General features: G+C 35.8%; 1 protein-coding gene across 2 annotated transcripts in view; it reads right to left on the reverse strand.

Annotated features, from left to right (window-relative positions):
• LOC135687118 (ras-specific guanine nucleotide-releasing factor 1) overlaps positions 1-14,031 on the reverse strand; it is a 29,067-nt gene that overhangs the window by 1,618 nt on the left and 13,418 nt on the right. For both annotated transcript variants that reach the window (XM_065203591.2, XM_065203592.2), the window contains 15 exons: positions 12,642-12,775; positions 12,244-12,301; positions 11,226-11,353; positions 10,455-10,615; positions 10,028-10,103; positions 9,026-9,263; positions 8,315-8,483; positions 6,768-8,133; positions 6,008-6,120; positions 4,503-4,673; positions 3,058-3,142; positions 2,235-2,432; positions 1,359-1,438; positions 930-1,047; positions 518-586 (listed from right to left, as the gene is read on the reverse strand). In XM_065203591.2, the coding sequence (XP_065059663.2) occupies positions 518-586; positions 930-1,047; positions 1,359-1,438; positions 2,235-2,432; positions 3,058-3,142; positions 4,503-4,673; positions 6,008-6,120; positions 6,768-8,133; positions 8,315-8,483; positions 9,026-9,263; positions 10,028-10,103; positions 10,455-10,615; positions 11,226-11,353; positions 12,244-12,301; positions 12,642-12,775 (3,164 nt within the window). The remainder of the gene's footprint in view (positions 1-517; positions 587-929; positions 1,048-1,358; positions 1,439-2,234; positions 2,433-3,057; positions 3,143-4,502; positions 4,674-6,007; positions 6,121-6,767; positions 8,134-8,314; positions 8,484-9,025; positions 9,264-10,027; positions 10,104-10,454; positions 10,616-11,225; positions 11,354-12,243; positions 12,302-12,641; positions 12,776-14,031) is intronic.

Here is a 14,031-nt window from a genome sequence, read left to right on the forward strand (position 1 = left end):
CAGACTTCAAGAACCAGATTGTCAGAGTTACCCAGGTCTGAGCTTGTAAATCAGCCCTATGCTCAAACTCCAAATCATGGACTTCTAAGACCAAATGTTTTGACTTTTCGTTTTCTCGAAATTGTGAAATTTCTTTATTCAAATCCAGACATGCATCTCACTATCATTATTGTTTATTTTGATCTCTTTTAGGGGAAATCGATTATTTCCTTAATTAACAGGGAAAGTAGGCCTGTTATAGATCTAGGGGGTGATTGCCCAGCTAGCTGGTATGCTTAAGAAGACTCTAATATCGACATCATTTGCAGATGGACAATTGTGGAAGGGTCTATTTGAATATTTACACAAAATTATCGCCAACAAATTAAGAAACTCCAATTTTGAGAAATCAACTTTGACTAAATAATTTGGAAAATTCTGAAAGTATTTTCATTTTTTTCTCACTTTGAGAAGAAAATCTTAATTAAGAAAATTCAGAGAAGAATAATTCAAAAACAAATAATTTAAGCTAACTTACATCTTTCTCAAAGTCTAATGTGTACCGTAGCTGCTGATATTGTCGTATCTCCCTTATGGCCCTTGCAATCTAAGACAGAATACATATTACTTTGCATTTTGAACAAGATAGCTACTTAATTGTTTGTGATTTTTAATTTACAACAACAGATCTTCAGTCAAACAATTTAAACTCATCAACGTAGCACGGATATTAGAGATTTATCTTCCGTATCCTAAAACCAAATTTTTCTGGCACAAAAAGCATGGAGCAAAAATGCACCAACAATAGTCCTAGGCAGCCAATTGTTTATGGTTCTATTCACCCTTGCAAAAAGCATTTAAATTAAGACAAGCAGATCAATGTCGGCATCTGATGTAAATACTATTATGAAAAAAGGTGTAAAAACATTACTCTCTGAAATTTATAATACCTTAGACATTTTCCCATAATTTATCAGGCCTGCTTCATTTGTGTTCTTTGATCTTTCATCCATGTAAAGTAGATCTGTCAGGTAGAAGCCAATGAAGGGTACGCATGGTGGATTGCAGCTACAAAAAATCAATTGACCTTATAAAACTTTTCACGACTTTTGTGTTTTCATTGGGTATAAATTTGTGCCTTTCTTTTTGAACATATTATCATAGAAAACCGTTAAACCTGAAACAAAAGTAATACAGACAATTGTTGACACACTAGAGCTTTAACCTTACCACAACCCGTCTGCCGTCTGTAAAAAGAGAGCAGCAAAAAAATAATGAATATTGCTATTTGACCAGTAAATATGAATATACTTCTAAACAGAAAAATATTTCAGTAAGGGTTTTGAATTTAAGGTCTAAATCTATGATGGTGAACATACTTGTGGATGGTCTCCCGCAATTTGGCAAAGCAATTATCAGCAGACACCAGATTTTGCAGGTCATTCAAGATCTCTTTGAGCTGCCAAAAAAGATCAATATTGTATTGGAAAAGCGACAGCTTTTGTAAAAGGAAAATTTTTTTTGAGTTGATACTCACGATAGGATCAAAAAAAGAAAATTAAATTCAAGCTTTAAATTTTTTCTCAATACACTAAAGCTTCTTTCTCTCTGTAGCAACGTGAAACAACAAATACAATGAATGCATATTGCTAAGCAGGGGAAAGACATTGCAAGTTGTTGTTAGCAAAGGTATGTTGCATGTGAGGGTTGAAAACAGAACTTAGGTTGTGCCTTTGCTACTTCGTTTCAAAAGTTTTATAACTGTGATACATCTAAATTCCAAAAGAGGGCTCAAGTAAAATAGGACATGATGCCCTCAATCACAAGGTTGGAAAAATGGTCAAATAAAGGAGGGTGCAAGCCAAATAAGGACCTTTTGTCACCTTATTTGGATAATTTTTATAACAGTGACTAGTCTTACTAACAAAGATAGGTTTGGGAAAATGTAACATGATGCCCTCAAAACACGAGATCAGAAAAATAACCAAAAACAGGAGGATGCTGGCTAAAACAAAAAAAATTTATAAAATCGAAAATTTCCTGTCCTTCTGATGCTTAAAAACAAGACATGGCTATTTACAAATAGATTATCCGAATTCCACAAAAATAAAAAAAGTGTATCAGATCCTTTGGAGGGCAATGATCTTTAGAATAAGATTTAGTGAAAAATTTTCTTCTTCTTTTGTTGTTGAACAATGGAATCAAAATAGCACAAAACGCTAAAACCAAAAAATAATTTTGATAATGAAACTCACTTGTCGGTTCACAAGCTCCCAAGATCTCTTCAGTCTATAAACAGAGCTTTTCATGAGCCCACTGGTTATTTGGAGTACTGAATTGAAATTGTTCAGGTCTCGGCATCTTGCTGCAACTGTTATCCAAAAACCTATTCTTTGTGCTCGTAGCTCAAGAGTTTCCCCATTGATGACTTCAGTGGCTACCATTCCTGATACCTGAAATATTAATGTCTCCAATATAATCAAAGGAATTTATCTCATGAGAAGTGAAAAGGGAGCTATCTATATACAACATAATAAAACAGAGAGGTTTATTATCTCCTTTGACAAGTAGAATATATTTCAAAACAACAAAATCTGTGACCCTGGTTAAACATTGGATAAAAAAGAATGGGATGAAAAAGCTCTCAAAATAAAATAAAATTAAATAAACTGCATATGTGCTCTAATACTAAATGCTTTGAAAATGAATACTAAATGTTTTTTCAAAATCTTACATCATAATTAGGTCAGCTTATTTGAGAGGGAGAGCATATTCTAGTAGGGGCTTAATTAAATTATTACAGCATGCTGCATGTTGTATGTTTATGACTGGAAATCTTTAGAGGATATATTAGATATATCAGAGCTACAGATTCATTGAAAAGAGTAATTGTGTATTGATATTTCTAAAATTGCTGCCAAGAAGTCAAAGCTGCTTCATATACACTACTGCATGAAGTCAAAGCTAAATCAGTTTCCTCTGACACATCAACAAAAGTTTTTTGTAAGATGAAGGGGATCATTGAAGACAAATGGCAAATCATCTAAGCAATAATGGGCTACAATTGTTTGTAGATACCTGATTAAATCTTCGACTTATTTTTGTGATATATGGTGCCGTTGTTTCTTTATCTTTCTTTGTCCAAGTACATTTCATAAACTCTCTGTCAAAAAAATCAATTTTGTCAAAGAAAAGTTCACCTTGTCTATAAGAGGATAGTAAAAGAAATTTGACAAAGTTATTATGTTGCAAAAAATGCTATAAACTACACCAAATGCCCCTGAAAAACTAAAAACTTACAGCAGTTTGGAAAGATTTCAAAAGATCTAATACAAATTTATTTGATTCAAATTTTTCAACTTGAGCTTCAACATATTTAAGGAGGAAAGTCTCGTTTTTGTGCTAAAAAATCCTAAATCTTTTCCAAAGAAAAATATTTGCCAGAAAGAAATTAATAAGGCTGCAAAATTTAAGTTAAACAATTCAAATCTTATGCAATAAAAGCCAAATTATAAAAAATTAATCATAGCCAGACTGTATTCTATATTTTACTCAAGTGATTTCTTGAAAATTTGGTGACCTACTAGAAATTAACGAGACTCTAATAGAGAGAAACGTGGGGCTATTGTTTAAAAACATTGGCAAACATATAAAACATAAAGAAAAATAGATAAAAGGATGCACCAAGCAAAATGTTATGCCTTGAACATTTAATACAGGAGTGTCCAACTAATTCATTTCAGTGGGCTATAGGCAAAATCTTACTGCAAAGATGGGCCAGATGAATAATTATGTATATCATTATAATGAATCATACAACATTTTAGCTAGGACCAAATGATTAAAAAAATTATTGCCTTAGCATGGGCCACAGAATATGCCCTTTGATGGTCGCATCTGGCCCCATGGGCCGTATGTTGGACACTCTTGTTTTACTCAAACAAATGACATTGGGGTAACCCTTTTTTAGGTAGTTTAACTAATTTTGCATGTTTCTGGGGTAGATGATGAAATATCTAAAATACAGCTGTTAATCCTAATTTATACTGAAATTGCTTATTGTTTCACATCTTGTGATATTCTGGAATTTTTTCCCAAATACTACTGCTTTTGCCTCCTTTCCCTTGAACAATTGACAGTTCAGGCAGAAATCATACTTTTAAGTCACACAAAAACGTCCTTCCTAATCTCCTACCTTGTTTTATAGGAAACCAACGCTTTTCTGAGGGGGAGAGGGGGATGGCTGAAATTGCCCTTGAAAAATGATGTTAGCCATCAATTTTAATGGTCTTACTTTACTTGTTTTTCTCACAAATCTGACGTTTCAAATGATAAAAATCCAAGGGGCCCACATGAAAAGTTTTAAGGGGCCTACCGGGAAATTTCCTGAGTCCCAGCAGGCAACCACGCCTTGGCTTGTAATGCAAATAATTACGAAGTTACAGTTCAAAATGGTATGGAAAATTGAAGTAATCAGTTTCTAGAATCACCTGCTTAGTAGGGTGAATTATGATGGGACATACCTCGTTGAAATTTTGCTATAAAGATGGTGCTCGACTAAAGACAAGCAATTCGCGATTCGACTTGCTGTCCAATTAGGAGGGAATTCTGATACCACTATATTGACAGGCTCCTCGCTCTGCAAAACTTCTTCAATTGAATTAGGCACTGCTTGTCGATGAGTCTCCATTAACCTGAAGTTTAAAAAAAGTCATCATTAATACGAAAGAGAATAACTGTAAAATCCTGCACTCAAGAAATGTCCTGGTTTATTAGGAACTAACAGCCAAGGAATGAATTTGTACCTAATACATGTGAGCTATAAACTTAATAATGAATTTTATTCATCATTGGGCTCATTAACATATTGAGACGGTAGGGTAAGACACAAAGGTTTAAAGAAAAAAACTGGGCATATGTTCCACTATCCTTTGCTTCAAGCATCTGCAAATGACCTTATATTAAGCATATGCACCATGGTTAGAAAGTCTACCCTATTCTCTCTAATGAGCGCCAGGGGCAATTGTTTAGTTTTTTGCCTCTGAGAGCGGGCGCCCATTAGAGAGGGGGGCTCATTGGAGAAGGGCGCTCATTGAAAATAGATAGAAATCCAGCAATAAGAACTGAGCTTTCAAATTCAAACGACCATTGTTTTAACAAAAACTAATATTGCATTTTCATCACCCTTGTTAAAGGCAAAACATCTACAAGATGCCAATTTCTTCGCATCGGAACCTTCCTCTATTTGCATAAATACTGGCGTGGCATCTTGAAAATCGAAATTTTTCAATACAATGAAATGGTTTCTTATCAGAATCTGTCAGTATTTGAAGAGAACTGTCTCAATTGAAACAGCATACGTTTTCTTAATTATGTCTAGCTGATGACTGACTATCACGAAAATTTTACATATTTTCTCCCGCTGATCTCTATCTGTTTTCATATTATTGGGGGAAGGACACTCAATGGAGAGGGGCAGTCATTCAAACTTTTTCTAAAAAAGGGGGCGCCCATTAGAGAGGGGCGCTCATAGGAGAGAGGGCACTAGTTAGAGAGAATACCGCCAATGAGAAAAAAGTCTACAAAACAAGGTTGGAACAGACTCAAAAACTACGAAGTAATCAGACAAGCATGAACAACTAATTATGGACACTATAGTAAAGTATGATTTTTCATGCAGTCAAGAAATTCTTCTAGAGTCTCCGCCCTCCTCAGTCCCCCCGTGACACTGCTATTGCATAACTATGGGTGTTATCGATGTAGATCCAGTCATATTTGAATCTGCTTATGCAATTTGAATCTTCAAGAAACACGGGACAATGTTAACTCGCAAAGTAAAAGAGCATCTGATTTGGAAATGTTTTCAAGGGGTACAGCTATCAAAATTTGAAGGCTGATGAAGGAGTGACATTGGCCATTATGTTCACACTATTCGAAGCAAAGTGACATGGATAAAAGGAGCTCTGACGTTACATGAAACAACACAGAACAATGCTAATCAAATAAATGTACAAAAGATGCACCCCACCTTTCCATACTCTTTACAATTTCTTTAACAACTGGAAGGCTATCTGGATTTTCCTTTACGTCATTGAAAAATTCTTTCAGGATATCTTCTAACTCTGAGTCTTTCTCAAAGTCCTAGAAAATCAAACGATTCTTATTCAACAATGGAAGTATCCTAGCAAAGTATTAGCCAAGGCATCAAAAAATGAAGAGCATGTCACATAACATTATCACTTCTTTAAGCGATACTTGTACAGAACCTTTCTTTAATTCATATTAAACAAAATACGTTGCTATTGGCAAGCACAACTCACAAATCAAAGTTAGGGACGTGGGTAAAAACTCAACTGCTAGCTTGCAAACTGGCAGAGTTCTTATGTCAGGGACAACTGCCCATCTACTTGCAATTCTCAAGGTACTTCAACACTCGTGTCAAAGACATTTTAAACAGTAGTAAGGCAACTACAATGCCTGCCAAAAGTACTTGGAACACCGAGCAATTTACGCTGCATTTGATATCTTTCATTCCTTTCATTAAAAAAAATTGCTACTTCCGCCCCCTTCCCCCTAAAACAATGTTGATGATTTAGAGAAATATCATAAAAGAAGCGCAAAAGAAAGTGCTTCCTAAAATCCTAACCCGTTTGATAGTGAATTGATGTCAGTGTTCCAAGAAGATCAGAACAAACTCATAAAATATGTTCTTTGGTTCAACGACACCGTTTAGCTCGACTGGTTTTGTCCTAGATTTTTCTGAAACAACATCATTACTATGCGCTCACCTGGTTGTGTTTCGAGACCCAGTGCTTCATAATATTGAGGATTTTGAGGGGTGCGCGATTCGGGAGTATTGCTCTCATAGAAACACGCCCTTCGTCTCGATGGAAATTCTGCGAACCAGCCCTTGGTTTAATCTCGTCATCTTTTGCATTCTTGTAAAGGCGCAGTGTCACATTCTTGCCTTTCTTTGTCTTAGGCGAGGCTTTATCTTTCAGACTGTTGTCACTGTGGCTTTCCTTTAAGTTCTCTTTTATATTTAGGTCTTCATAGCTGGCCATTGAATACAGGCTTTGGGTGTCGTCATCCATCAAAAAGCTCCTACGATCAACTGTGGAAGTCTTTCTTGATATTTCACCATCCTCAAACCCACCTATACTTGGATGCAGCATGTCTGACTTTGATCTCCTCATTCCTGTTGTCTTGTGTGACTTATTTCGGCTAAAGCTGAAAATTTTTCTTTTTGGACTTTCAGGTTGCGATTCAGACTTGGTCTTTGAGCGCGAGTTTAGTGCCGCTTTCAGAGTTTTCTTCATTGACTTTGGCGTTGGCGGCTTTTCTTCTATATGCTCCTCCGTGTCGTAAAACATCGACTTTCGATCTTCAGTTTGAGACTCATTGCTGCTGGAAGTGGACGGCGACCGCGACATCTTGCTTTCTCTTTTATTTTTCTTACCTTTTTTCCGCGCGGCATGAACAGTTTGTGAGTCATACATGCCAAGAAACTTACTTATATCTTTGTCATACGACCCAACTGGTAGAATAGCAGGTAGTGAAGGTCTGTGCGTTTGCAAATGCTTGTTGACAAGAAGTCTCTGTTTATAATCCAAATGCAAGGTTTTAGCGTTGTTCACAGTGGGCGTGTTAGCATCCTCCACGTCTATGCCACGCTCGTGGGATGCACCGTTCTCACCAACACCCACTCCACGTCCATGAGCGACGTCATTATGCAGGCTGGTGAGGTCACCCTCACTAGCAAAATCATCTAAAACGCCCTCCCGGTAACTGCCAGTCTGACTTCCCTCATTGGAGCATTCCATTAATGTCTCTAATTGCCGATCAGACACTTCGTCTGAACAGACGGAATTAACAGACTGTTCACTGGCGGCCCGACTCAGATTCTCCTTGTTGCTATCTGATTTTGGACTCTCCGTTTCTGGTAAGGGGTCCATCGCAGATACTGGCCTCTCTAGCGGGCTTTGCTTGAGCCTGTTCAGGGTTCCTTGATAGCCAATGTTGTGGAATGAGGCCGGTGATGTCTTCCTGCGATCTTGGTAGTCGAAGTCAGACTTATCGCTGACAGACCCACTTTCTTGCGAGACACTTCTTTGTCTCTTGTCATCACTGGAACCTGTCAGCGGGTTTTCACGCCTGCAAAAAAATCAAACATAAACAAATTCAAATATGAACATAAACTTAAAACAAAACACTTCCTATATGCAACTAAACTCTTGTGTCCTGATCGATTAATAAATGGTTCTCATACACCAAAGGTCGTCAGAATACAGACAATAGAAAGTCTTAAGCATTTACGTAATATAGCAAAACTTACCACTGCTCTCTGCTATGGCGTCGAGTTAATGTTGTGAAGTTTATGACGTCGTTAGCAGTTATTGGAGACAAAGTGTCATAGTCGTCGTATGATGACACGCTTGATGAAGTACTCAAGATACTGGATGTTCTGTCTCTTGATCCAGGAGATGAGAAGCTGCGAACTAGACCTAAAGCAATGAACGAGTGTTATACAAAGCCTAAAGGGTGACTGTTAAGAGAAATATGTATGTCTTAAGAAATACAAAGATGTATTGGATTAGACCAGTTGAAAATCGTCAAACGGAAATTCTGTGCTGTAGAATATTAAAATATACTATAACATCAAAAGGGCTACAGGGGAACAATAAATATTTTGTTTCGAGCTTAAAATAACTTTTATTATAACTATTCGAGCTTAAAATAATCTATTATTATAAAATGTGGAAAAATAAAATTAAAAAATAATGTAACACGCTGTATTAATACAAGTATCAAAAGTAAAAAATCTATCTAAAATGAAAAAATAACAATTTCCCAATAGCAAGGCATTGATGAAAGGATAACTTGTAAAATATCAAGTTAACTACCCATAATGCTGAATAAATGTTACATTATAAGCTCTTGATATTTTAAGTTCGTCATGACAACAAATTACTAATTTCTCTGCATATTAAATTTTTAGCAACTACTTTTAAAGCAAAATTGACAAAATTGAACTTCGCTTTCTCACTTTTCTTCCTCTCTGTAGTGTTGTTATTCGGCTCTTTAGCGTCACCGTTCGTCAACTGTTTGTATTGCCCTGTTCTCTCTTCTTCGAGTTGGTGGTAGAACTTAATAAGGGCCTGTAACACTACCTTTCCAGTGGTGAAGTACCGATATGTTACTAAGAATGTGTCCATAAAGTCCGTTCCTGGCAATCTAGGATCCACCAGTCTTTCTAGTAGCCTATTCAAGCTTGCATATAAAATCTAGAAGAAAATGGCGTAATATATTTAAAAATTGAACCAAACAAGCCAGTCGAAATAAAAGAACAGACACTCATCACAGGCGTTCAAAAACCTAAAAGTTTGGCATCAATAAATTGTTTGTATAAAGAGATCAGCGCTGGAAATTTTAGAAAGCTTTCAAGCAAATCAAGCTTATCATTGTACTGATTGTCTCTAAGATTTGTCAAAATTTCGAAAAAAAATTCAATTTTTTTAGCAATTGCAAAAAAAGTTGTTCAGAAATTTTCAGATTTCCACTGTATTTTTCAAAAACTTTTTATCAAGTTCACTTCTTGATGAAGATTTCTAATCAAATGGCTACTTTTAAGTTACTATCGCTTTCAAAACTTAAATAAAAAAAGCTTAATATTGGAGACTAGAAAGTTTCTGAACTTCGATGCTTTAGCCACCCTCGATAAATGCCTCATCGTATTTTTTGGCATTACTACAAATTTTAGTAGCAAAAATGTACATGCTTGTTGGCTGTGGAAATAAAAAATTAACTTGGTCTGCACCCTATCGAGTCCGCGTTTAGATCAGAAAATAATTTAGAAAACTTGTTTGACATAATTTTATTTCCTATTGCCTCGCTATTCTGGGTTTTGCTAGCCTGTTCCTACTTTTCATGCCAGATACAAAAACAGGGTAAAGATATTGAAACATTTTGTAGTCATGCTGCTATCAGTCGCTTTTCAAGCCAGGAAAAGCATTTTGGTATTGTTTCTGAATGACCTGTTCGTGCTAACCTGAGGTAAGCTGTTTGATTCCAGCCTTTCAGCATACTTGATGTCCTCAGCATCTGTCACTAGTCTCGGGTCATCCCTACAGCAAACAAAAAAGTATAAGGCATTTATTATCAAAGTTACTAATAGCGTGCTTGGTTCGTTAGAGTTTACAAGAGGTTAGTATAAGTAACAGGTTCTGCATCAATTAGTCATAAAGGATTCTTGTAACAATAGATTCAGAACTGGAAGGATGATGCAGGAAGTGGCTTTCAGATATGATTGACAACGGGAAATCTTTTATTGGAAATGATGTTCCAGATTGTAAGCAAGAAGAGGAAGGTATTGAGACAAAAGGTGCGGTTAGGATCAGACTGAATTGTAAGCAAAATATTTCAATAAAAGCACATGTCGTTGTTTTAAAAAGAATATCTGCTAAAAGGAAACATACTTGATAGGAATTGTTCGCATGAGCAACGAAGTCGAAGCAACAACAGCAGTATCCTTGTCGTCGGTTGGTTCAGTGACCACTTCCTTTGGCTCTTTTTTCTCTTGGTTTTCGTAATCATAATAATAATCTTCGGAATCTTCTAGCGTCATGTTATAGATGCACTACGGGAAAAACGATAAACTACTTAAAAGTGATAAAGAGGAAAATACTTCGACCAAGGACAAAGTAGATAGGGGGAGGGGATTTACATGATATGCTCGTTTAATACCCTTAAATTTGGATTTCTTGTACAGTCCTATCAGCATAGTACGGAAGAGCCAGTACTTCTCAATTTGCGACTCTCCCAAAACAGAATTAAACGGCCTATAGTTGGATTGCCTGCCCTAAAGCTTAACCACAAAATACTCTTTAGAAAGAACCTATAAACTGAATAGGTTTACCCTAAATATTATCCTTTTTGCTAAAAATGTATAGGGAAACAACTCTAAAATGCAGGTCATATAGCCAGACTTCTCAAAACTAAGGGAGAAAAGGTAGCACATTTTAGACACACATTGAAAGCAATTCACTTGTACACAAATTTTACGCTGAAAAAAGGTTGATATCTAAATGACATTGAAATTAGCTAAAAAGCAAAGAATTCTTGACTATCTATTGAAATTCTCCACGAATCGGCCTCATAGATTAACCAAAGCTCGTTGTTCCTGACATTGAATAAAAAGCCAGATCCAACTGACTACAATGCAGCAAATAATGAGTGCGATAATATACCTGACTGATATCTGATGTCCATATAGCTTTATCAGTTGGTCGTGCAGCCATAAGAGTCACGAAAAAACATTCTACTTTGCTATGGACCAGCAATGTGAATGCCAAGCCTCTATTGTTCTGTGGGATACCTATGAGGTAACGAAGCATTGTTTAATGTTACTGCACAGACCATAACTACTACAACATGATCAGATACGACAATGTGGCCAATCAACTCAATATCGTCAATTTAAGGCAGCTACAAATGTAAATGTGCAGTTACCTAAAAACACTAGTAAGGAAAAACTATTTTTTCATAGTGGTTATCGTGGGTTCGTGTTGGTTCAACGATACACTTAGTGCAAACTTCAATTAACTAAGATGTAATCAACTAAAATTTCGAATATTCACGGATATTCTAAGCCATTACGGTTGATACAACCAAGTTCCTTATTATCACAAGACGAAAAGAATCCTTGGAGCGTGGGCGTGCATCAGTTCTCCCCCACTTTAAAAAGAGCTGCAACACTCTGACACTGATCTAAAGCTAGGCATGGGTGCCCAGGACACTGCTTTTTGCGGTCTGCTTTACACAACTGAGGTATGGCGGGTCAAATATAACGGTTTTATAGACCATAGACAAAAAGCCTATTGTCGACTTAAACAAATGTCCAACGATAAGGTATGTTTGAACAACTAACAGAGAGTTTAACAAAAAATCATGCCTGCCAAAATTTTCGTTGTGCAAAATCCGTTGTCCTTATAATCTACTGCTGTATTGCAACACTCATCAAAATCTTTTGATCAATCGTCCAAATAAAGATACAATGCATTTAAAAAAACATATTGTACTGTGTGAAAAGTTTAGAGTTTTATAGTTGAAATTTAAACCTTTATGAAATGTCAAACAGACTGAAACTATCATGATAAGAGATTGCTTGATATTTTACTTTTGTTTTTGGGGTATTGATAAACTATTTGTCATATTTGACTAATAACTTAAATATTCAGTGAATAACTCAAAGATACAGTGACTAACTTTCATCATCCACTTCCTCGATTAAGGTTGTATACTTCAGAGGAATCTTTCCGCAGATCTGAAAAATGATCGAGAAAATATGAGATGATGCAATATATATAAATAGAAAGTAAATAATAGCGTCATGGCGTCCTGGAAGCCGCAAACCTTAGCGTACATTAATGGTCTGCCAAAGACGGTCCACAATAATGGATGACGCAGGTAAACTTCCATTGAGAAAACTACACTTCCTTGTCAAAATAAATGGCCCACCTGGACAACAATTTAGCAGGAAAATCAATTTCATTCTTTCTTGACAATAGTGAAAATTGCGTAAGGCCTAGTCTAAGTGATATTTTGTAGCATTAAAAAACCATGGTTCAAAGTTCCATTTAAGGGCATACGTTTTCAAAACTTACCTTCGCCAGCCTGAAATTTCCGTCTGCCGTCCGTGACGTAATAATTAAATGGCGGCTAAATAGAAAGCAGTGCCTCGTCTTCTCTCGTAAAATTCCAAGTCCAATTTTAGAAGTAACGAAATGGCGCAGGATACCTACAAAACAATTAGAATATAGTTTAGCTAAAAAAAATGAATTTGTTTAATGTTGTATCCTGCTATTTCCGTAAGATACAAAAGCAAAACCACGTGGTAATTTCGGGATGGATAACATTAAAAACACACCATGGTTTCTTCAAGAAACGCGTATTTTTCATTTAGCTGCAAAATCTATGAAATCCTGACTCTTAAAACACTGGAATCATTTAAGGCTGAACATGAACAAGAAGATTAAAATGTATTGCAGCTTCCTTAGCTGGAGCCAAAACTTTAGATAAAGTTACTTGAACATTCGAAAGGGCAAAGATTTCGGCCACACAGTGCGCAAGATTTTTATATTGTAAAGGAGTCTTAACTGATTTCATGAACATTGCTTGAGATAAGGTAACAAATGGGCTAAAAAAGCATATTAGAGTGAAGATTGCAATTATTTTTGAACAATTAATTTCTCTCTGTCAAAAAGCCGTAAATACGCGATCAACAGATATATGAATTAAAGACATACAAATTGATGCACGGCTGAAACATAAAACGTGAGCAACGAGCAAAAAGGAAGATGAACTAAAGGCAAAATGGCTAAACTCAAAGTTTGACGTCTGCTCTTCACGACGCTACATTACCGACGAATTGCTTTTCATTCAACTTTATTAAAGTACATTGAATCAACCTTGCAAAACATTAAAATCTTTAAGGATTATAATAAATGAAATTCACGCGATTATCAATAAGCTCTTTATTGAATTATCCGGACATTTTCCGAAGAAAATCTATCTGGGTGGTCACCAACAAGTTTGGTTACAAAAAAGTGTTACAGATAAAATATATCATAGACTTAGAGCGGGGTAAAAACGAACGTGCGAAAAAATAAAACAAAAAACAACGTTATTTTATAAAAATTCCTTTGTAACAAAAAGTTAACAATGGATATCTGTCATTATTATTTTAAAAATGCTCACCGTGAATTAATAACACGTTGCCATAACTTACAATTGAAACTACAGTGACCACAAAAATTGTAAGATTTCAATCGCTTGAACAATTGAAAACCTTTACCAAAACATCAGTGCACATATTCTTCCATCGTGAGTTTTTAATGACTATTCGCTTAATATCATGTCACAGATCCTTCGAGAAATTCATGTACGACCAAATAGAACTTCGAGTGGAAATATTTCAATTGACAGACAGAACTATCTTCAAAACAACTCAGTTTCATGTCTGACCCATCTTACGTATCTATAGCAATCAACCTT

The sequence above is a fragment of the Rhopilema esculentum genome, chromosome 20 (genome assembly GCF_057945365.1).
Source record: "Rhopilema esculentum isolate cy_ngs chromosome 20, ASM5794536v1, whole genome shotgun sequence".
NCBI lineage: Eukaryota > Metazoa > Cnidaria > Scyphozoa > Rhizostomeae > Rhizostomatidae > Rhopilema > Rhopilema esculentum.